The sequence below is a fragment of the Narcine bancroftii genome, chromosome 3 (genome assembly GCF_036971445.1).
Source record: "Narcine bancroftii isolate sNarBan1 chromosome 3, sNarBan1.hap1, whole genome shotgun sequence".
Classification (NCBI taxonomy): domain Eukaryota; kingdom Metazoa; phylum Chordata; class Chondrichthyes; order Torpediniformes; family Narcinidae; genus Narcine; species Narcine bancroftii.
Genome location: NC_091471.1, coordinates 17589921 through 17612089, shown reverse-complemented (window position 1 = coordinate 17612089; position 22169 = coordinate 17589921). Strand labels below are relative to the sequence as shown.

General features: G+C 48.4%; 1 protein-coding gene across 4 annotated transcripts in view; it reads right to left on the bottom strand.

The window, feature by feature from the left end:
- Positions 1-22169, bottom strand: part of LOC138756988 (histone-lysine N-methyltransferase Smyd1-like) — a 129162-nt gene that overhangs the window by 54157 nt on the left and 52836 nt on the right. For all 4 annotated transcript variants that reach the window (XM_069923535.1, XM_069923537.1, XM_069923536.1 and 1 more), the window contains exons 3-4: positions 18310-18523; positions 5609-5739 (exon numbers count right to left, since the gene is read on the bottom strand). In XM_069923535.1, the coding sequence (XP_069779636.1) occupies positions 5609-5739; positions 18310-18523 (345 nt within the window). The remainder of the gene's footprint in view (positions 1-5608; positions 5740-18309; positions 18524-22169) is intronic.

Below are 22169 nucleotides of genomic sequence, written 5' to 3'. Positions count from 1 at the left end.
CCGGGGTCTCCGCCTCCTACTTTCTGCCCGGACCGGGGCCTCCGCCTGCCTCACTCGTCCGAGGCCGGGGCCACCGCCTCCCCTTAGCTCTTGCCCGGATCGGGGCCGCCGCCACCTAACCTCTGCCCGGACCGGGGAGACTCGATGAGCAGAATAGCCTCTTTCCGTTCCTATATTTTATGGTCTCGTGGTCTTACGGAGTTTAGTAACAGCCCACATAGCAATCCCATTCCCCCGGTCAAATTCATTCTCTCCACATTCTTGTCAGCTTGCACCCCCAGATTCTATCACCCACCTACACAAAAGGGGTCACTGACAGTAGCCAATTAACTGGCCAATCCACGGCTTTCTTGCGGATGTGAGAGGAAACCAGAGTGCCCAGAGGAAGCATGTTCAATGCAAATTCCACAGAGACAGCACCAGGGGTCAGAACTAAGCCAGGATAACTGGAGCTGTGAAGCAGGAGTTCTACTTGCTGCACCATTATAAATATTTATGGTGGTAAACCAAAGTGTTTATTTTGCATCCCTTTAAATCAGAGAAGTGTTTTAATTTTAATTTGTTGATGAAAATTAGTAACTTCTCGGGCTCAGAATAGTTGGACGTCCCATTGACCTGGAGCCAATTTATCTTTGCTTGTACAATGAGAATCTGAGCCTCAGTATCCTTGCTCCTGCATCTCTTGTAGAATAAAACACTGAGGACAGTGATCAGGGCAGAATCTCTAAATTGTGATGTCATGACCAGTGAAGAACCAGATCCCATCCATACTCTGACATCAGATCTTAAGGAATGCCAGAGATTTGAGCTGGTGAATGTGTCTTTTTAACCAGTCCAAGTGCATGAAGCTCAGCCTTCCAAACTGCAGCAAGTCTTAGATCATCTACATTGCCCCAGAAGAAAATGTCAGTCATCCTAGGAGATGCAGGGATAGGGTGAAAAAAAGAGTGAAACAAGAAGGTCTGCAGAAGTTGTGACTGCACAGAAATGCTGGAGGAACTTTGCAGGCTCCTTAGCACCAGGAGAAGGTAACAATATATTGAATGTCGGTAATATTTCCTTGTTTTTACCACAATCACAGTGTCTGTTTCATTTCATTCAGTTGCTCCACTGCAAAATCTCCTTGAGGGATGTCTGCCCTGACGAGGTGCTCCACCATACCTGGAGGAAAGGCTCAAGCCCGAAACGTCGCTCAGATATCTTTAACTCCTATGGACGGTGCGAGACCTGCTTAGTTCCACTAGCATTTCTCTGTTTTTACTGCATAGATAGGGTGGACAGCTAGGACTTTTTAAAAAAAATCAGGGTGGCCATAGCAAATACCAGAGGGCATCTGTTTAAGGTGAATGGAGGAACGTTTAGGAGAGATGTCAGTGGTAAGTCTTTTGTACAGAGTTGGGGGGCATCTGGAAGGCAGTGCACGGGGTGGTGGTGGAGGCTGAATACGATAGGGGGATTTAAAAGACTCTTCCGCACATCGATGTACAAACATTAGAGGGTTATTGGGCTGTGAGGTCAAGAAGGGTTAGCTTGATAGTGGAACAGGTTTATGTATATTGGCACAGCAGAGTGGGCCAAAAGGGCCCATACTATACAGTGCATGTCTTGTGTGGGGATCTCGGGAGAGTTGGAGTGCAGAGGGATCAAGAAGAAGTGCAGGTGCATAGTACCTTGAAAATGGAGTCATGGGAAGATAAGATGGTCAAAAAGGCTTTCAGCACTTTGACCTTCGACAGACAGAGCATTCAGTAAAAAAGTCAGGAGGGTCATGTTACAGTTGTATGAGACATTGGTGAGGCCCCCATTTGATGCATAATGTTCAGTGTTAATGTGCCAAAGGAAAGATGTCAAGCTGGAGAGGGTGCAAAGAAGATTTACGAGGATGTTGCTGGAACTCGGAGGTCTGAGCAATTGGGAAAGGTTGAGCAGGCTAGGCCTTTATTCCTTGGTGTGCAGAAGAATGGGAGGTGATCCCATAGAGGTACAGGTATGCCCTGTTTTACAAATACTCAAATTACAAAAATTTGCTTTTATGAAGAAAGCCGTGTTCGCTTTTTACAAAAGGATTAGAATGGGTTTTTGCTTTTATGAAAAGAGTCTTCAATAGTAGTGAAGGGTCTTCACTTGACGTCATTTCAGCTTACGGAAGGTTTCCTGGGAGCGCTCTAGTTTCGTAAAGCAGGGTATTCCTGTACACAAATTCATGAGAGGAGTAGATTAGGTAAATCTTTAGCCAGAGTTGATGAATCAGTAACCAGAGGACATAGGTTTAAAGTGAGGAGGGGAGAGATTTAACAGTAACCTAAGATTTTATAGAGGGTGCTGACTGTATGGAATGGGCTGCCAGAGGAGGTAGTTCAGGCAGGTACTATTGTGTTTGGTCAGATGCATGGATAGGATCAGTTTAGAGGGATATGGGCCTGTTTCCATGCTGTATTACTTTATGAGGGCAGTGGGCGGGGGGGGGAGGGGGAGGGCACTAGCTTAGGTGAATAACTTGGTTGACATGGACAAGCTGGGCTGAAGGACTCATGACTCACACGAGAAGTCAGTTTGAGGTTTGAGCCTTGCGGAGGCTGGGTCAGACAGGAGAGTGCACCTTCCACTCCTCTTCTCCTCCACAGCGCTCCCCTTCATCTGTACACTACCACTGTCACGTTCCAACACACATCCTCTACCCCAGCACCATTCCGATGTCAGACTTCAGGGACATAACATCCAGGCCAACTTTCCTGGAATTCCTGTAAAATACACTATTGCTATTTACTGCCAGTATGTGCAGAAACAGATGAAATTGTTTCTTCAGACTGGGTCTGATCCATGTGATCCCACCCACTGCTCAAGAGAAGGGTCAGTAGGATTTTTATAGCATCTGTCATTGCCTCGTGTAGTTCCAAACCACAATGAAATACCAATGTAATTACTGTAAAATGAGCAACAAGGGAGTCCATTTGTACATAGCAAACTCCTATACCCATCAATTTGATAACATTCAGAAAACATCTGTAGGAAACACAATCTGCGATAGGAACCTCAACAGATCGAGCAATATCAGTAGGTGAAAGTGAATGTTCATGGTTTGAGCAGAAACCCTTTTATTGAGACTGGTTAAATGTCTGTGTAAAGTGAACTGAAACATGAAAGTGAAGTGGTAAAACACACAGAAATGCTGGTCTTCCTGTATCCAGAGGAAATAAAGATATATTACTGAACAGGAAGACGTCAGAATAAAGACTGAAGAATGGGTGAGGGAGGGTTCAGACCAACAAAAGGCATTAATTGGATATGATAAGAGGGAAGGTAAGATTTGATTTTGGCCCTGTGAAAGAAGACAGAAGGAAAAGGTGTGTGTGTGTGTGTGTGTGTGTGTGTGTGTGTGTGTGTGTGTGTGTGTGTGTGTGTGTGTGTGTGTGTGTGTGTGTGTGTGTGTGTGTGAGGGAGAGAGAGAGATGGGGTAACAGAAACTGGAGAAGTTGATTTTAATGTCATCTGGTTGGAGGGTGCCAGGATAGAAGATGAGGTGTTGTTCCTCCAAATGGAAGATCCACGCTGTTATAAAGTGGAAAGAGTGTGTGGGGTGGCACACCTGCATGTGGGCTTGGTGAATTGGGGGAGGTGAAACATGGCAGAGGCATGGTGTTGGTAGATGCCAGAACACAGAGATAGGGAGGAAGAAAAATGAGGGGATCAGGTGGAGGAAGGTGAGACATACAGGGTGGATCAGGGTGGATTGGATAATTAGAAGTCAAAGTCTGTCTGTGATGGAATCCGATAAATAGAGAAGGTGAGAATGACGGTATAAAGAGAAACCAGAAGGTGGAGGTGGGGGGGGGGGGGGGTGGAGGAGAGCAAGGAAGAATCCAGTGAGAATATAGGGGTGGAGGGGGATGGGATTAAAGAGGAGGAGGGTGAGAATTCGTGGAGGGCTATGTTTGGTGGGTGCGAAAGCAGAGGAAGGAAAGGAGCAGGATAGGGAGAGGGCAGAGGGTGAAGGGTAACCCTCTGGTAGGAGAAGGGAAAGAGTGGGGAGCTGAAGAAAGGAGACAAAGGGATAGTGAGAGAGACCAGGGGAGGGGGGTTAACAGAAATCGATATTAATGCTGTCTGGTTGGAGAGTGCCAAAACAGAATATTCCATCTTAGGACAACAACACCTTATATTCCGTCTTGGAACAACAAAACCTCTGCCCTCTCCCACATCTCTTCTTATCTTCTTTCCCTTCTACCTTCCCACCTGCATACAATTACATCTCACCTAATAGCCTGTGCTCCTCCCCTGCCCTTCCTCCATCCCCTTCGTCCCCACCTTTTTCTTCAACCGTCTACCTTGATAAAGGGCTCAGATGCGAAAATTCGATCGCCTTTTACCTCCAAAGGATGCTGCATAACCCACCCAGTTTCTCTTGCATGTTTGTGCATTGCACTTGACCCTAGCATCTGCAGAATTTCTTGCTCAAGGCTACCTTTTGATAATGGCCTCTCTGACAGCACAGCAAAGCTCTGTGTTAGACTTGCACCCAACTCCCTGGAGCCCACAGTCTTCTGACTCAAGTATACCCATTCTTTGTGTTTTGAACCACTACTGATACAATAGGACCAGTACGTAAGCTCCATACAGGCCTGATAATTTCTGCATCTGCTTTAACCGCCCTTTGTTTTTTAAATTATTTTAAATTTAGACATACAGCAGGGTACCACAGGCCCTTCCAGCCCATGCCACCCAAATACACCAATTAACCTACAAACCCCATACATTTTTGAAGGCTGGGAGGAAACCACGGCAACTGGAGGAAACCTACGCAGACCTGGGGAGAACAAACAAACTTCTTAATGACAACGTCGGCTTCAAACCTGGGTCGATTGTGCACAATCTGCAAAGGTAACTGCGCTTCCCTAATTTTATTGATTCTTGTATAATGGTTTTTAATCCATTGAGGATGTGCCTGTCAAATTTAAATTAAAATGTGGGCATACAGCATGGTAACAGGCCCTTTCGGCCCACAAGCCTGTGTCGGCCAATTACACCCAGGGATCAGGACAGTGACATTTTAGCTCAGGGGTTGGCAAAATGGTCTATATTGTCCCCTGGGTGGGGGTGGGGGGTCAATGGGACAATCCAAGGGGGTCGATAAATGTCTAGGCTAGAGAGAAATTTATTACTGATGTCATTTATTGATTTATTTTACATACTTGGGGGGTCAATGAAGGATTCCATGAAAAGAGGTCGATGGTTTAAAAAGTTTTCTGACCCCTGTTTAGCTCCTGTAAAATGACAGGACCTAAATATTACTGTTTTATAGGCCCCAGGTGGCTGTTGCTCCGTGTTTTTAACAGGTGACGATTTTTTTGGACATGTTTAATAGGCTATTACTATAGTTATAGAGCAGGCCTGGTGTTTGAACAGGGTAAAGATCAGACACAATCTAACTGAATGGAAAACCAGGCTCAAGGGGCTGATTGGCCTGTCATTAACAACCCTATTTGCACGAGGTTAGATAATCTCCAACGACTTGAATTATTGCCCATTTGGACAGAGGTCACGCCAGAAAAATAGTGTCTAGCAAGAAAATTTCACTTTACAACCACAGTTATGATCTTGGACTACTTACTTTCCGTTGTTCAATATCACTGTGCAATTTGGCCAGCAGTTGTGATTGACAAGGCAGAGGTTTGGAAATAATCCCACTCCCACAGCTTGCAACCCACGCTGGTCACTGATGGTAAAACCGTTGCAGTTTATCTGAAAAATTCAACACAAAATGTTTACAAATCAATTACAATTCTGGCTCCACTCTTTCCTACGTTAATCATTTTTTACACCCCGCTAGAGAGAGAGAGACATAGAGATAGCTGATACCTTCTGGGATATCCCAAACTGTCCCAATGGCCAACCATTTCAATGCCGCTCCCCGCTCCCATGCTGACATATCTGCCCACGGCCTCGCGCGTTGCACACCGAGGAGCCCTGCAGATTGGAGGAACAACACCTAATGTTGTCTCAGGGCACTCTCCAACCAGATGGCATTAACATCGACTTCTCCAGTTTTTGTTGAACCCCATCCGCTGTCTATCACTTTCCCTCTCTTCCCCCTTTCCCTCTCCCTCACCTTCCCTCTCTCCATCCCTCTCCTTTCCTCCAGCTTCCCACCACCCCCATCCCCCCCAACCCCCCATCATTTCTCAGCTTTTTGGTCTTCTGTCCTCCTATCCATATCCACCTAAAACCATTTCGCTGTGGGCTTGTACTCCTCCCCCTGCATCTTTCCTCCTCCCCTCACCTTTTAATTCAGATGCATGCCTTCTTTCTGCTCATATCTTAACCAAGGGCTCAGGCTTGAACTTTTGCTTCTTAGGGATTTTTGCATGACCTGCTGAGGTTCCCCAGTGCATTGCACTCAGTCACAGCATCTCCAGACTTTTGAGTTAGGAAGTTCTGGATTCAAGTTCCACCTTGAGGCTTGAGTGTTGTATCAAGGTCGATGTATCTAATAGAGTATTAATACTAGGTACCTGCCTATCCTCTCCTCTATGATTATAATGGTCTCCTTGGCATGTTTTCAGAAAGATTCCTCTGTTCCACTGTTTAAGCTGCAGAGAAATGGATTGGAGGTCAATACACAGCACCATAAGAATGGCAGAGAGGATAACTGGAGTCTCCCTCTAACTCATCAACTGGGATAATGGTCTGAAGAAGGCGTGCAAAGCCATTGAAGTCCCCTTCCACCCTGCACACAGCATCTTTCAGCTGCTCCTGTCGGGGAAGAGATGAAGGAGGATCAGAGCCAGAACCACCAGACTGAGGATCAGCTTCTTCCCACCGGCAGTGAGGATGCTGAACGCCCAAAGGAACTACTCACACAACCCATCCGAGACTCTCATATTCAGGAAGCAATATTTATTTATTTATTTGTATAGATGAATACTTATCCTGCATATGTATTGTTTGTCTGTGTGTTCTGTCTGGCTGGGTGTCTTTTGCACCGAGGACTGGAGAATGCTGTTTTGTCCGGTTGTACTTCAGAATCAGAATCAGAATTTATTTTCATGAACAAGTCATGGAATTCATTGTTTTGTGGCAGAATCACAGTGCAAACATTCATATAAACCACCTGACAAAAGTAAATAAAATTAGTGTATGAAAAGTCAAAGTAAAGCAGTGTCTTTGGTTCATTGACTATTCAGGATTCTGATTCCAGTGGGGAAGAAGCTGTCCTTGTGCTTCTGTGTGCTTATCTTTAGGCTCTCCTGTACCTTGTTTCCAAAATGGTAGCAGAATGAAGAAGGCATGGCCTGGGTGGTGGGGGTCCTTTAGGATAGAGGCTGCCTTTTTAAGACACTGCCTCTTGTAGATGTCCTCAATGAAGTCTGATGCCCGTGATGTTGCAGGCCGAGTTAACTCTCTGGAGATTTTTTTTTGTCCTGAGAGTCGGCGCCTCCATACCAGACATTGATGCAGCCAGCCAGCGTGTTCTCCACGGTACACCTGTGAAAGTTTTTGAGAGTCTACTGAATCTCCTCAAACACCTCACAAAGTATGGCAGCTGGAGAGCCTTTGTCATGATTGCATCTCTAGTACCGATCCTCAGAGATGTTGACACCCAACAATTTAAAGTTCTTGATACGCTCCACTACCGAGCCCTTGACGAGGACTGGGCTGTGTTCTCCTAACTTCCTCCTGAAGTCCAGAACCATCTCCTTGGTTTTGCTAACGTTGAGAGCGAGGATGCTGGCATACTTGTAGAATGAGATGACAATGACATTGGCTTGACCTGACTTGAAATTGTTCCTACAACCATAAACTGATTTGAAAAGAGATTGTTGTCACCTGAGTGAATTGGACTCGAACCGTAAGTTACTTCGCCGATTGCAGCACTCGCTGGAACATTTTGAGAGTGTGAAGGACAGTGCAACAATGCAAGCTCTTTCTTTTGATTTACAGGGCACCAAGTTTCTGGAACTTGGAGTTATTTTCGTCACAAAGAGCTGCCAGTATTTGATGGACGAAAAGCCAGCTGTGGCTATATCAATGCCTGCACCAATCCCTCCCCAGTTTGGTGGGATTAAGAAAGTTGTGCTTTGGGCCAATATTCTGGCTCCAATAGATTTATATTCAGATTCCACCTGTTCAGGAGGTGACCTGAAGTATTAGATTCAAACATTTGATATCATCATCTAACCCATCTCTAAAAATAATTGGAGAAACTTTTTGGCTTTGGATTCCTGGTCCATTTTCCCTCTCACTGACCTGTTTTCTGAAGTCTTTCCCCCCCCCCCCCCCCACCACTGTGGTGGTACACCCCCAGCCTACTGCAGGGGGCAACCTCTCTACCTGCAGGAGTGTAAGGGGTCAGGACAACACCTGGCCGGCTGCCAATCAGTCGGCCTGAATGGATCATGCCCCACCCGGTCGGAAGTCAATCAACTTCCGGGATATAAGCCTATACCGGCCTCCCGAAGCCTTACACTGAGTTGCTGCATCCACAGCCAGCCTAGCTCTGTGGAGGTTTTTGTGGATTAAAGCCTGTTGTTCAGTCTTTACCTTGTGTGTGTCTGATTCAGTCTAACAGCGCACCACAATTTAATCCACACAATTTTCCCATGGCTGCCAAGGAAAAACTCCTGTGCGGAGGGAGACTCGAGGTTGACCCACGCCACCCGGAAGCCCAGACATGCTTCGAGATCTGGCAGCACGTGGTCGAGGAAATCATCAAGGCACACGAGGGCGATATCCTGGAATCCGATTGGAAGGGGTTGGTCTTACTCCGGTCAAAGCAGGGTCCCCGAGCCTTCCAGGTGACCAAAGGCTGCATCACGTACAAGAGCACAATGGAAACTCTTGAGAACTTGCACAAGCCCCCCATGAATGTAGTCTGTGCAAATTACCTCCTCAACACCCGAGCCCAGCAACCCGGGGAGAAGGCTGAGTCTTACCTGGGACACTTGCGATAGTAGGCCCGACCGTGTCTAGCTGAACCCAGGGTAGGTGTAGAGGAGGTCAAGAGACTGATCTGGGACGCCTTCATCCGAGGGCTACGCTTGAGAGCCATCTGGCAGAAGCTGCTGGAAGACAACCTCTATGCCCTAACCAGGACTGTGGAAGTGGTCCAAATCCTGCAGCATTGCACGTTGAAGCCTTCAATTCGGGTTTTCCCCAGGCTCCCTCATGGCCCTCTCACACTGCAGCTGCAGCCCCAGGCCAAGCTGGGGAGGAGAACTTCACTGCGGCAGGCGCCCGGCACCCCTGTAAGTACAGTGGGTTCTGGTACGGGTCAGATCGATGATCACGCCAAAACTGCCCAGTATTGTTCCCGATGCAGCAAGAAAGGCCACTTTCCAAAAGTGTGCCTCTCTAAACCTGCCGGCAGCACAGCGGCCCTCTATGACCTCACTACCTCCCCCGCAGTCCCTCCCACATGCGCGTTTTGGATGATGCCATTATCTCCGGGACGACTTCCGTCTTCTCAGACTTCAACCACGCAACATCCAGCCCCCCAGCAACTGTCACAGCGTGTGCCCCGAGCATCTGCACCAGACATCGCTCTCGCCGCTCACTAAGAACTACAGCGACGTCACTTCCAGTTCACTGTGTGACGTCACTTCCAGCTGACATAATGGCGTAACTGCCGCCGGCACTTCCCCCAGCACAGCAGACATTGCTGGGGAAGGAGACCTGCCATACAGCAGCTCCCCACATGCTGCCGCCATCTTGAGCCAGGCCCCCGACTACATTGACAATGATGTGGTCAACACGGGCGATGACCAGGCTGCCCTACCAATGCTCCGCGTGCCTCCAGAGGCCATCGGCTACCGCATGCTACACCTCACAACTGATGTTGACGTGGTCAACACGGACAATGACCAGGCTGCCCTATCGACGCTCCCCATCCCTCCGGATAGCAATGACTCCAAATCCGAGATGGTCCTGGCCTCTACCATGCTGACCAGGGACATTAACCACGATCTCGGGCGCTCGATGATGGACGTGCAAGTCAACAGGCAGGTAAAAAATAACTGTTGGACAGTGGCAGCACCGAGAGCTTCATTCACCCAAGTGCGGCCCACTCCCTAAGTTTAAAGGTACACCCCACCACGTGCTCGATTCCCCTTGCCACCAAGGATAAGACTGTTCGTACCCTCGGGCGCTACTCAGTCGATATAATGGTGGGAGGGGAGACTTACACAGGATTCAGGCTCCTGGTCAGGCCCAAACTCTGCACACCCAACCTCCTGAGCCTGGATTTCCAGTGCCACCTGCAGAGGGTCACCCTTGCCTTCGGAGGGCACCAACCTCCACTCACATTGCACAGCATGACAACCTACCAGCCCCAGCCAACCTGTGGTCTCTCCACACTGTACATCACCCCACTGGTGCTTTTCCCACATCTTGCACTAGGCTGCAAGCCGACCGCTGTCAGAAGTAGGCGCTATTGCGCTGCAGACAGGGACTTCATGAAGGTGCAGGTGTGGCGACTCCTGGGGGAATGCGTTATAGAGCCCAATAACAGCCCTTGGAGAGCCCAAGTCCTGGTGGTCAAAGGGGGAAGTAAGCCGAGGTTGGTCGTGGATTACAGCCAGACCATTAATCGGTACACCCAACTTGATGCTTACCCCCTGCCGAAGATCACCGACATGTTCATTGAGATTGCCCGCTACCGGGTTTTCTCCATGATTGACCTGAAGTCGGCGTATCACCAAATCCCTATCCACATGAAGAACATGCCTAAAACTGCCTTTGAGGCGGACAGATGCCTGTACCAGTTCCACCAGGTTCCTTTTGCGGTCACGAATGGGGTCTCCGTCTTCCAGCAGGAGATGGATCACATGGTAGACCGGCATAAGCTGAAGGTGACGTTCCCATACCTGGATAATGTCACTATCTGTGGCCGTGACCAGCAGGACCATGATGCTAATCTGGAAAAATTTCTCATGGCAGCCGCGGAGCTGAACCTCACTTACAACAAGGAGAAGTGTGTGTTCAGCACCACCCGCCTCGCCATCCTGGGGTACATTGTGGCCCATGGAGTCATCGGCCCAGATCCGGAAAGGATGTGCCCATTAATGGAGTTACATCTCCCCCTCCCCCATACTAAAGCCCCTCTGCCGGTGCCTGGGCCTATTCTCTGATTATTCGCAGTGGGTCCCTCACTTCTCGGACAAGGTCCATCCACTGGCCTAAGCCACAAATTTTCCCCTCCTGACTGAGTTGCAGGCAGCCTTCACCCGCATCAGGTAAGACATTGCGGATGCCACGATGCAGGCTGTGGATGAGGACTCCCCCTTCCAGGTGGAGAGCGATGCCTCCGAGATGGCCCTTGCTGCTACCCTCAACCAAGAGGGATGCCCTGTCGCCTTCTTCTCCATGACCCTCCACAGATCCGAGCTAGGGCAGTCCGCCATTGAAAAGGAGGCCCAGGCGATTGTGGAAGCGGTCCGCTACTGGCACCATTACCTAGCCGGCAGGAGATTCATGCTCTTCATGGACCAGTGGGCCGTGGCATTAATGTTTAACACTTCCAACAAGAGCAAGATAAAGAATGACAAGATCCTGCGCTGGAGAGTCGAGCTGGCAACCTACAGCTACGACATCCAGTAGCACCCCGGGAAGTTTAACGACTCCCCAGATGCTTTCTCTCACACCTGCGCATCTATGCATGATGACAGGTTGCAGGCATTGCATGAGTCCCTCTGCCATTTGGGTGTCACCTGGTTGTACCATTTCGTTAAGTCCAGAAATCTGCCATACACCATCAGGGATGTCAGGGACATGACTGAGGCCTGTTGAGTCTGTGCGGAGTGTAAACCCGCTTCTTCTGCCCCCCCACCCTATGCTCACGTTTTAAAGGCTACTTGGCCTTTTGAACGTCTTGGCATGGACTTCAAAGGACTTCTGCCTTCCACGAACCAAAACGTCTACTTTTTCACGGTAGTGGACGAGTACTCACGCTTCCCTTTCCCTATCCCTTGTCCAGACACCTCCATGGCCACCGTCATTAGGGCCCTGGAGCAGATCTTCACCATGTTTGGCTACCTCGCCTTCATCCACAGTGACCGGGGATCTAGTTTCATGAGCGACGAGCTGCACCAGTACCTGATTGCGAGGGGTATCTCAACCAGTTGCACCACAAGAGGCAACAGGCAAGTGGAACGTGAGAATGGGGTGGTCTGGAAGGCAGTCCTCCTGGCTCTCAGGTCAAAAGAGTGGGCCATTGAGTACTGGCAGGATGCCCTGCCCGAGGCGCTCCATGGCATTTGGTCACTGCTATGAACAGATACCAACAAGACCCCTCACGAAAGTCTGTTCTCATTCCCCAGGAGGTCGGCGACTAGAATGTCACACCCAGCATGGCTCACGTCCCTGGGACCAGTGCTTCTGCGTAAGCATGTACGGACACACAAGACCGAAGCCCTAGTAGAGCATGTTTTTCTCCTTTATGCAAACCATAACTATGCTTATGTTAGGTTCGGCAGAGGCAGGGAGGATACCGTCTCAACCAGGGACCTGGCACCAGCAGGAGCACCCACCCTCCAACCCAGGACAACACTGATCGGGCATACATCCCTGTCCCCATGCAGCTATGAGGCACACAGGGCCTCCTTGACTACCAGGGGCCCGTTTCAGCCTTAGGAGACGAACCCGCCCCCCCACCCATCTAATACGACCCGCATACGTCAACTTCGGCCCCCCCTTGGCCACCCCTCCGTGCGTCACCACACCAGCCACACACACCCCTGCCACCAGCCCCCCCCCCCACTTCCCCTCTGACCAGTGACGAGGAGCCAGCCTACGACGGTCACAGAGACCCCATCGGCTGCCGAATTGTCTGAACCTGTAAATATTATATGGACATGGGTGTGATTCCTTGTTACTTCCCCCCCCCCAGACAATTTTAAAGAAGGGGGTGAATGAGGTGGTATACCACCAGCCTACTGCAGGGGGCAATCTCTGTACCTGCAGGAGTGTAAGGGGACAGGACAACACCTGGCGGGCTGTCAATCAGTCGGCCTGAATGGATAAAGCCCCACTTGGTCGGGTGTCAATCACTCTCCTGTGCCAACCTCCCGAGGCCTCACTCAGAATGTTGCAGCTACAGCCAGCCTGCTTCTGCAGAAGTCTTTGTGGATTAAAGCCTGTTGTACAGTCTTTACCTTGTGTGTGTCTGATTCTGTCTAACAGCGCACCACACCCCCAGAGAAGGGGGATCCAAAACAGAAAAGCATAGATGTGAGAGGAGTATGGAAAGATTGAAAAGAGATCTGAGGAGCCCTTTCTTCATGCAGTGGGTTGTGAATGTATGGAACAAGCCACCCCAGGGACAATTTAAAAGGCATTTAAAAAGCAGAGAGGAAATATTCAGAAGCTTAGGGGTTGAAACCTGAAAGTCTGGAGGTGCTGTGATTGTATTTTAATACATAAAAGTGCTGGAGAAACTCAGCAGCTCGTGACCTTCTTTAAGGTAAAGAGACTGATGTCATCGGGACTGATGTCATCGTCAAGTTATGAGCAAGAAACAGGGAGGTGCCTAAGTAAAATAGTGGGGGGGGGGAGAAGTTGGAGGAGCTCAGGCCCAAAGGCAAAAGGTCATAGTTGGATGGGAAGTGAAAGTGGCGGCACAGTTATCATGACGCCTTAACAGCGCCAGCGATCGGGACTGGGGTTCTAATCCCATGCTGTCTGTGAGGAATTTGTACGTTCTCTCAGTGTCTGCGTGGGGTTTTTCCAGGGACTCTGGTTTCCTCTCACCGTTTAAAAGGAAACGTACTGGTGGGTGTAGGCTGCTACCTCCGGAGAGGTGACGCTCAAAGAAGAGGCACACACTACGGGAGTAAGTTCAACTGGTGGCATTACGATCTGCTTCTTGGGATTGGTTGTTTAGTGTTATCCAGGGAGCAGCCTATCAGTGAGCCCCTTTTCATCCCCGTGTGTGCCTGCTTCCCTAGATCCACCAATTGGCTGCTGGTGGCCAGCCCAATAGAGTGAGGCACTGCAGCTGTGTGCTGCTGAGTCAAGCGCCGACTTCAAAGCGCGTAGCCCATCTCGGTCGGCTGTGTAGGCCACGGGCTCCCAGAGTCAGGTTGCTGCTTCGGGTGTGGCAAGGTCGGTGGCCTGCTACAAGGTTAATTCGGGGTGTATTGGGGCTGAGTTAGGCGGTACGGACTCATGGGCTGAAATGGCCTGTTACCCTGCTGTGTGATTACATTTAAAAAATTAGCTTTCAGAATGGAGAGGGAAGGATAGCTTTCAGAATGGAGAGGGAAGGAGCCAGGGAGCTGAAGGAAAGGAAAGGAGACAGAGGGATAGGGAAAGAGAGAGTTAGGGAGAGAGAGAGAGAGAGAGAGAGAGAGAGAGAGAGAGAGAGAGAGAGAGAGGGAGAGAGATGGAGGGGACTAATTGAATCTGGAAAATGTCAATGTTAATGCCAACCGGTTGGAGAGTGGCCGGGCAGAATAGGTGGTGTTGGTCCTCCAATTTGCAGGTGGCCATGGTTTGGAAGTGGATGAGGCTATGGATAAGTTGGGCTGAAGGGGCTATTTCCGTGCTGTAAAACTGTCTATTTGCATGATGTGAGCATTATTGGCAAGGCTAGGGATATTGTAGTTCATTGATCAACCACATTAGATTGAGAGTTGTGATTAATAGGCTTTAATGGATCATAACACATCAGCATATCTCACATGTTGCTGGCCCGGTTCCAAGGCAGGTACTGAGGAAGGAGTTTGGGCGTAACTGTCTTTATGGGGATTCTGAAGGGAGGAGTCTCAGGTTCAGGGGGAAGGCCAGCCCATACAATACATTCATACAGGCAGTGCTAATAGCTATACAGTAGTTCCACCATAGATATATTACCTGACATTAAACACTCTAGAGGAGATGGAGATGAGATACCTTCTTGAGTTTCTGGAGTCCATGTGCTGCCATGGTTGCTTTTGGTTGGAAGATCCCAGATTTCAGACCCATTGACAATGAAGCAACAATGTAACACCATAAGAAATAGAAGCGGAAATGAGGCTATTTGGCCCATCGAGTCTGCTCCACATTCAAATCAGCCTTCAAATGGCCTTTGAAGACCATTCTCTTGCCTTTTCTCCTTGATATCCTGACTGATGCATTGTATTTGCAGGTCAGGATGGTATGTAATTCTAAGGTGAACCTGCACCCAGTTATAAGATTTGGGGTGATTTAAAACTGAGGTGCACATGAATTTCTCACAGAGAGTGGTGAATCTCTGGAATTCTTTACCATGAAGGGTTGCAAAGGCAAGATCATTAAAGAAGAAATGGATACACCTTTGTAAGATTGAGGAATTGAGTGTTGCAGAGAAATGACACAGAACAGGAGATGAGGCCTGGGCAATTCATCCATTGTGGGCTGGGTGCACAGATAACCTTTTCTTACATTTACCTGCTGCTCTTATCCTCCTTGGTCCCAGTGTAGGGAGGTGCTGTTGGACTATGGATCTCTCATGAAGGGAATGAATGCTGCGGGTGGTAGCTGAACCGCCATTCATGTTAGCTGCTTTGCATTGAATGTAATTCATTTTTATCCAAATTCTATGACCATTGCATCAGTTAGCTTAGCATGAAAGCCTACAGCAAATATGACTACTATGCCATTTATAAGAACTTATAAATAGGAGCAGGAGTAGCTCCTATTTCTGACCTGACGAGCCTGCTCCGTCTTTCAATAAGATCATACCTGACGGGACCACGTAGCCAGCTCCACCTACCTACGTGACGGGACCACATAGCCGGCTCCACCTGCCTACCTGACGGGACCACATAGCCAGCTCCACCTACCTACGTGACGGGACCACGTAGCCAGCTCCACCTACCTACCTGACGGGACCATGTAGCAAGCTCCACCTACCTACCTGACGGGACCATGTAGCCAGCTCCACCTACCTACCTGCTTCCCATATTCAATGAGGGAACTGCTTCCTTGGCCAGATAATTCCACAGATTCACAACACCCTGGGAGAAGCAATTCCTCCTTATGTTTGTCTAGTCCTCCCCTGAACCTTGAGGTTATGTCATGTAGATCTGGACTCACTCGCTAATGTAAACAATCTCCTTGCTTCTATCTCATCTATCACATTCATAATTTTATAATTTATGTTCCCCTCATCTTTCAAAACAACAGACTATTCGATCTCTCTGCATAAGATAACCCCATTTCCAGAATCGTCCTAGTGAGCCCCCAGTGCACCATCTTCTTTAACCTTTCTCAATTTCTTTTTCTTTGGCTTGGCTTCGCGGACGAAGATTTATGGAGGAGTAATGTCCACGTCAGCTGCAGGCTCGTTTGTGGCTGACAAGTCCGATGCGGGACAGGCAGACACGGTTGCAGTGGTTGCAGGGGAAAATTGGTTGGTTGGGGTTGGGTGTTGGGTGTTTCCTCTTTTGTCTTTTGTCAGTGAGGTGGGCTCTGCAGTCTTCTTCAAAGGAGGTTGCTGCCCGCCGAACTGTGAGGCGGCAAGATGCATGGTTTGAGGTGATATCAGCCCACTGGCGGTGGTCAATGTGGCAGGCACCAAGAGATTTCTTTAGGCAGTCCTTGTACCTCTTCTTTGGTGCACCTCTGTCTCAGTGGCCAGTGGAGAGCTCGCCATATAACACGATCTTGGGAAGGCGATGGTCCTCCATTCTTTTGTCAGTGAGGTGGGCTCTGCGGTCTTCTTCAAAGGAGGTTGCTGCCCGCCAAACTATGAGGCACCAAGATGAACGGTTTGAGGCGACATCAGTCCACTGGCGGTGGTCAATGTGGCAGGCACCAAGAGATTTCTTTAGGTAGTCCTTGTACCTCTTCTTTGGTGCACCTCTGTCTCAGTGGCCAGTGGAGAGCTCACCATATTACATGATCTTGGGAAGGCGATGGTCCTCCATTCTGGAGACATGACCTAGCCAGTGCAGTTGGATCTTCAGCAGCGTGGATTCGATGCTGTCGGCCTCTGCCATCTCGAGTACTTCGATATTGGCAATGAAGTCGCTCCAATGAATGTTGAGGATGGAGCGGAGACAACGCTGGTGGAAGCGTTCTAGGAGCCGTAGGTGATGCCGGTAGAGGACCCATGATTTGGAGCCGAACAGGAGTGTGGGTATGACAACGGCTTTGTATAAGGAGACTTAATACTCCAGATGTGGTTCACCAGCACTCGGTACAATGGCAGCAAAACCTCCCTACTCTTCAATTCAATTCCTCTGGCAATGAAGACCAACGTTACATTCCACCCCCCCCCACCCACCCATTACCTGTTGCATCTATACTCATTCATACAAAAGCATTCCCTAGTATCTCTGCACAACAGCACACTGCAATCTTCCACCATTTAAATAACACTCTGAGCTATTTTTCCTCCCAAAATGGATGACCTCTCACTTCTGGTACTCGCCATACATATGTCAGATTCCATTCACTCAGCCTATCTCTACCTTTCTACAGTCTCAGCATCTTCTATACTATTTGCTTTTCTGTTTAATTTTGTGTAATCTAGATACACCTGTTACCCACCTCAAAATCATTTACTTTTTGAGTAAAGGTATTGTAATTGACGTAAAAACACAAGGCTGGAGAACCTCAGTAGGTCAAACAGTACTTTATGTATCAAAGATAAAGAGGCGTAAGCAATGTTTCAGGCTTGAGCGCTTCATCAAGGTTTATGACTAAACAAAATGGTGAGGGGGGAGGGGCAGTGGGAGAAGCACAGATCTACAGGCAGACGGTAATAGGTGGATAAGGGAGGGAGGGCACACCAGCAAACAGGGGGGAGCGGGGATGGCTCTGTGAATGGAGAGAGAATGAGCTAGAGGAAAAGAGACAAGGAATGGGAAGGGAGGGAGAATGGTTGGGCTTGGTTTGACAGTATAACACTTAATATTCCTCTGGGCACTCTCCACCGGGATGGTATTTACATCAAACCCTGCGGTTTCTACTAGCCTTCTCCGCACCCGCGCGCACGCGCGCGTGTGTGTGGAGTATACAGATTCCCTTTGCAACTGTGTGCGTTTCCCTTCAGTGCTCCCGTTCCCTCCAAAATGAGTGGAGTTTAAGTGAAATGGCTTCTGAGTGTAGACAAGTGGTGGGTAAGTTGTAGAGAATGTGGGAAAATAAAACAAAGGGTAAAGGTGGGATGAGTTCAAGAGTAGAAGGGGTGTTGACGGTCAGGATAATCTAGTTGGACTGACGGCCCTGTTTCCATCTTGCATGACTGAATATTATCGTATCAGCAAAGCAGTATCTGGTTAGCAGCATGGCCTTAGTTGTAGCCATGATAATCATCAGAAATGTTTTCCTTTGTGATACCACACTACTTACCATTCCAAAAACATGCAATATGGACTGTTTGTCCACTTGCTGATCACTGGGGTGCCAGTACCGTTGGAAAACCTCGACGTCCAGTGTTAACTGCTGCTTCTCCTCCTCACTCAGGTCATCCAGATGGTCCTGGAGGCCCTCCATGGTCGTGATGATGTCCTCAGAGACAATATCTCCCTCTCTCTTCATCCTCCACAAGATACGGGAGGCAAGTCTAAGAGCAGCACAAAATTAAAGGGTTACTCACCATACTCTTTAAGTAATGATCCAATTCCATGTTAACGTTACTGTTGAACGTACCACACACTACCCTTTTGAATCAGAGTTTTCCAAATTATCATAAATTGCTGAACAAATCAAAAAAATCCCATTTCCAATTATTTTACAGAATATTTATCAAAAACTGAAAATTTTTTAAAAATTAATTTAGAGATTTTAGCATGGTAACAGGCCCTTCCAAATACATCAATTAATCTACATTTTTGTAAGGTGGGAAGTCAGTGGAACATGCGGAGAAAACCCACATAGACACAGGGAGAATGTACAAACTCCTTACAGTTGAACCCAGGTCATTGCATTGTGCTAACTGGGCCACCCTACGCTAACCATTCTGGAATTTAAAGTTTCATATATTATTGAATCCTTAAATAATGGTGCTTTAACATCTTTTGTGCCAACTGAAAACTTGTTCCATAAAAGATATTAGAACCAAGCATCTAAATATCAGTGTGGGAGAAAGGCTCAAAGCAAAATGATCTGTCAACATTGCAGTAGTTTGACCTGCTGGGCTTCTCCAGCATTTTGTGCTTTTATTGTGAACATTGCATTATTATTGACAAAATCTGTGGATACCAGAAAATTAGTACAATTTACTTCACCCCAAAGCACAAAACTGGTGAAAACTTTATTTTAAATCCTGCAACTATGAAGATTTGTTTCAAAATGCCAGCACCTGTGCTGGTCAGGCTACCACGAGGGGTTGCATATTCTAGGGGAGCAGCATGAATTGTGTATAAATCAAAAAAAAAATTAAACCCAGGCATTTCACAAAAACAGGACCACTCAGGTACTCAGAGACCCAATAGAGATAAAGGAATGGAACCAAAAACTTAGCCCAAAGGGTAGTGGGTCTTAAGGGAGAGGAGGAAGAGATGGAGAAGGAAGAAGTTCTACAAAATTGAGTTTGTGGCCACTGGAATTGCAGTGGATACAACAAAATAACCACACAAGGCGTTTCCAGAGTGAATTCAATGGATTTACTCTTCATCACCCACGCAACCTTTTAAAAGCCCGAATCAAGCACTCAACACACACTGACGTCATCACGCAATGATGTCACATGGCCAGTTTGATGCTTCATGAGAGTTGGAGTCCTGCTATAGCATCGCTACAAGCCCCCACCGCCCCCCCCCCCCACCATCAGAACCAGCAGAAAGGTTTGTCTGTCTTTTAAGATGTTGACTTTTGCTACAGACTGTTGGCTGCTGCAGTGGGGAAGACTTGTCAACATAAGCTGGTTTAAGCCCGTCAATAGTGAAAGACAGTAGCTTCCCTCCAATATCCAAAATACAGGTCAATCTAGTTTGTCTGAGTATTCTATAAGGTCCTTCGTAGGGTGTCTGTAAAGGTTGACCAAGTGTTCCCCTTCGGACAAGGACATATTCACAGTTTTTGAGGTCTTCAAGCACAAAAGAAGTGTTCTCCATGTGACAATGGTGATTATAGGGGTCAATTTTCCTATGGTCTCGCTTAGCCTGCTCAACAGTTCCTTAGGATCATCGCTGGAGTTGGAACGGTAGGGGATGAACTCCCCTGGAACCACCAACAGTGCACTGTACACAAACTCAGCAGATGAAGCTTGGAGGTCCTCCTATGGAGTTATTCTAATGCCCAGTAATACCCAGGGCAGCTCATCAGCTCAGTTTAGGCCATCTAACCAAGCCATCAAGGCTGACTTGAAATGTTGATGAAATCTTTCCACCATTCTATTGGCCTGGGGTTGATAGCAGGAGGCTCAGGACTGACCACCCTCCACTACTACACATCAACAACTCTGCAGTGGAGAACACCAAGATCCTTGGAATTCAGTTAACTAATAACCTATCGTGGACACACAACATCTCCTCACGTGTTGGCAAGGTGCAACAGCAACTGCACTTCCTGAGAAGACTAGAGTGAGCCAGGCTACCGGCCACCATTGTATAAGAGTTCTATCGAGAGCGATCTGGCCAGCTGCATCACAGTATGGTAAAGTTGCTGCAGAGATATGGATCGGAGGTCAATCCGCACGACCAATAGTGTGTAGAGAGGATCACTGGAGTCTCCCTTCCCCCACCCCACCATCGACGTGATCTATTGGTAATCATTGTCTGAATAGGGCACACAAAATCATTGAGGACCCCTTCCATCCCACACACAGCATCTTTCAGCTGCTCCCGTCAGAAAAGAAATACAGGAGGATCAGAGCCAGCACCATTAGGCTGAGGAGCAGCTTCTTCCCATGGGCAGTGGGAATGCTGAACGACCAAAGGAACTGCTCACACTGACCAGCCAAGACTCTCATATTGACTAAATAATTTTATTTATTTGTACATAAGAATACTTGCCCTGCATTTGTAATTTTTGTCTATCTTTCTTCTTTTCTTCTTTGGCTTGGCTTCGCGGACGAAGATTTATGGAGGGGGTAAAAAGTCCACGTCAGCTGCAGGCTCGTTTGTGGCTGACCAGTCCGATGCGGGACAGGCAGACACGATTGCAGCGGTTGCAAGGGAAAATTGGTTGGTTGGGGTTGGGTGTTGGGTTTTTCCTCCTTTGCCTTTTGTCAGTGAGGTGGGCTCTGCGGTCTTCTTCAAAGGAGGCTGCTGCCCGCCAAACTGTGAGGCGCCAAGATGCACGGTTTGAGGCGTTATCAGCCCACTGGCGGTGGTCAATGTGGCAGGCACCAAGAGATTTCTTTAGGCAGTCCTTGTACCTTTTCTTTGGTGCACCTCTGTCACGGTGGCCAGTGGAGAGCTCGCCATATAATACGATCTTGGGAAGGCGATGGTCCTCCATTCTGGAGACGTGACCCATCCAGCGCAGCTGGATCTTCAGCAGCGTGGACTCGATGCTGTCGACCTCTGCCATCTCGAGTACCTCGACGTTAGGGGTGTGAGCGCTCCAATGGATGTTGAGGATGGAGCGGAGACAACGCTGGTGGAAGCGTTCTAGGAGCCGTAGGTGGTGCCGGTAGAGGACCCATGATTCGGAGCCGAACAGGAGTGTGGGTATGACAACGGCTCTGTATACGCTTATCTTTGTGAGGTTTTTCAGTTGGTTGTTTTTCCAGACTCTTTTGTGTAGTCTTCCAAAGGCGCTATTTGCCTTGGCGAGTCTGTTGTCTATCTCATTGTCGATCCTTGCATCTGATGAAATGGTGCAGCCGAGATAGGTAAACTGGTTGACCGTTTTGAGTTTTGTGTGCCCGATGGAGATGTGGGGGGGCTGGTAGTCATGGTGGGGAGCTGGCTGATGGAGGACCTCAGTTTTCTTCAGGCTGACTTCCAGGCCAAACATTTTGGCAGTTTCCGCAAAGCAGGACGTCAAGCGCTGAAGAGCTGGCTCTGAATGGGCAACTAAAGCGGCATCATCTGCAAAGAGTAGTTCACGGACAAGTTTCTCTTGTGTCTTGGTGTGAGCTTGCAGGCGCCTCAGATTGAAGAGACTGCCATCCGTGCGGTACCGGATGTAAACAGCGTCTTCATTGTTGGGGTCTTTCATGGCTTGGTTCAGCATCATGCTGAAGAAGATTGAAAAGAGGGTTGGTGCGAGAACACAGCCTTGCTTCACACCATTGTTAATGGAGAAGGGTTCAGAGAGCT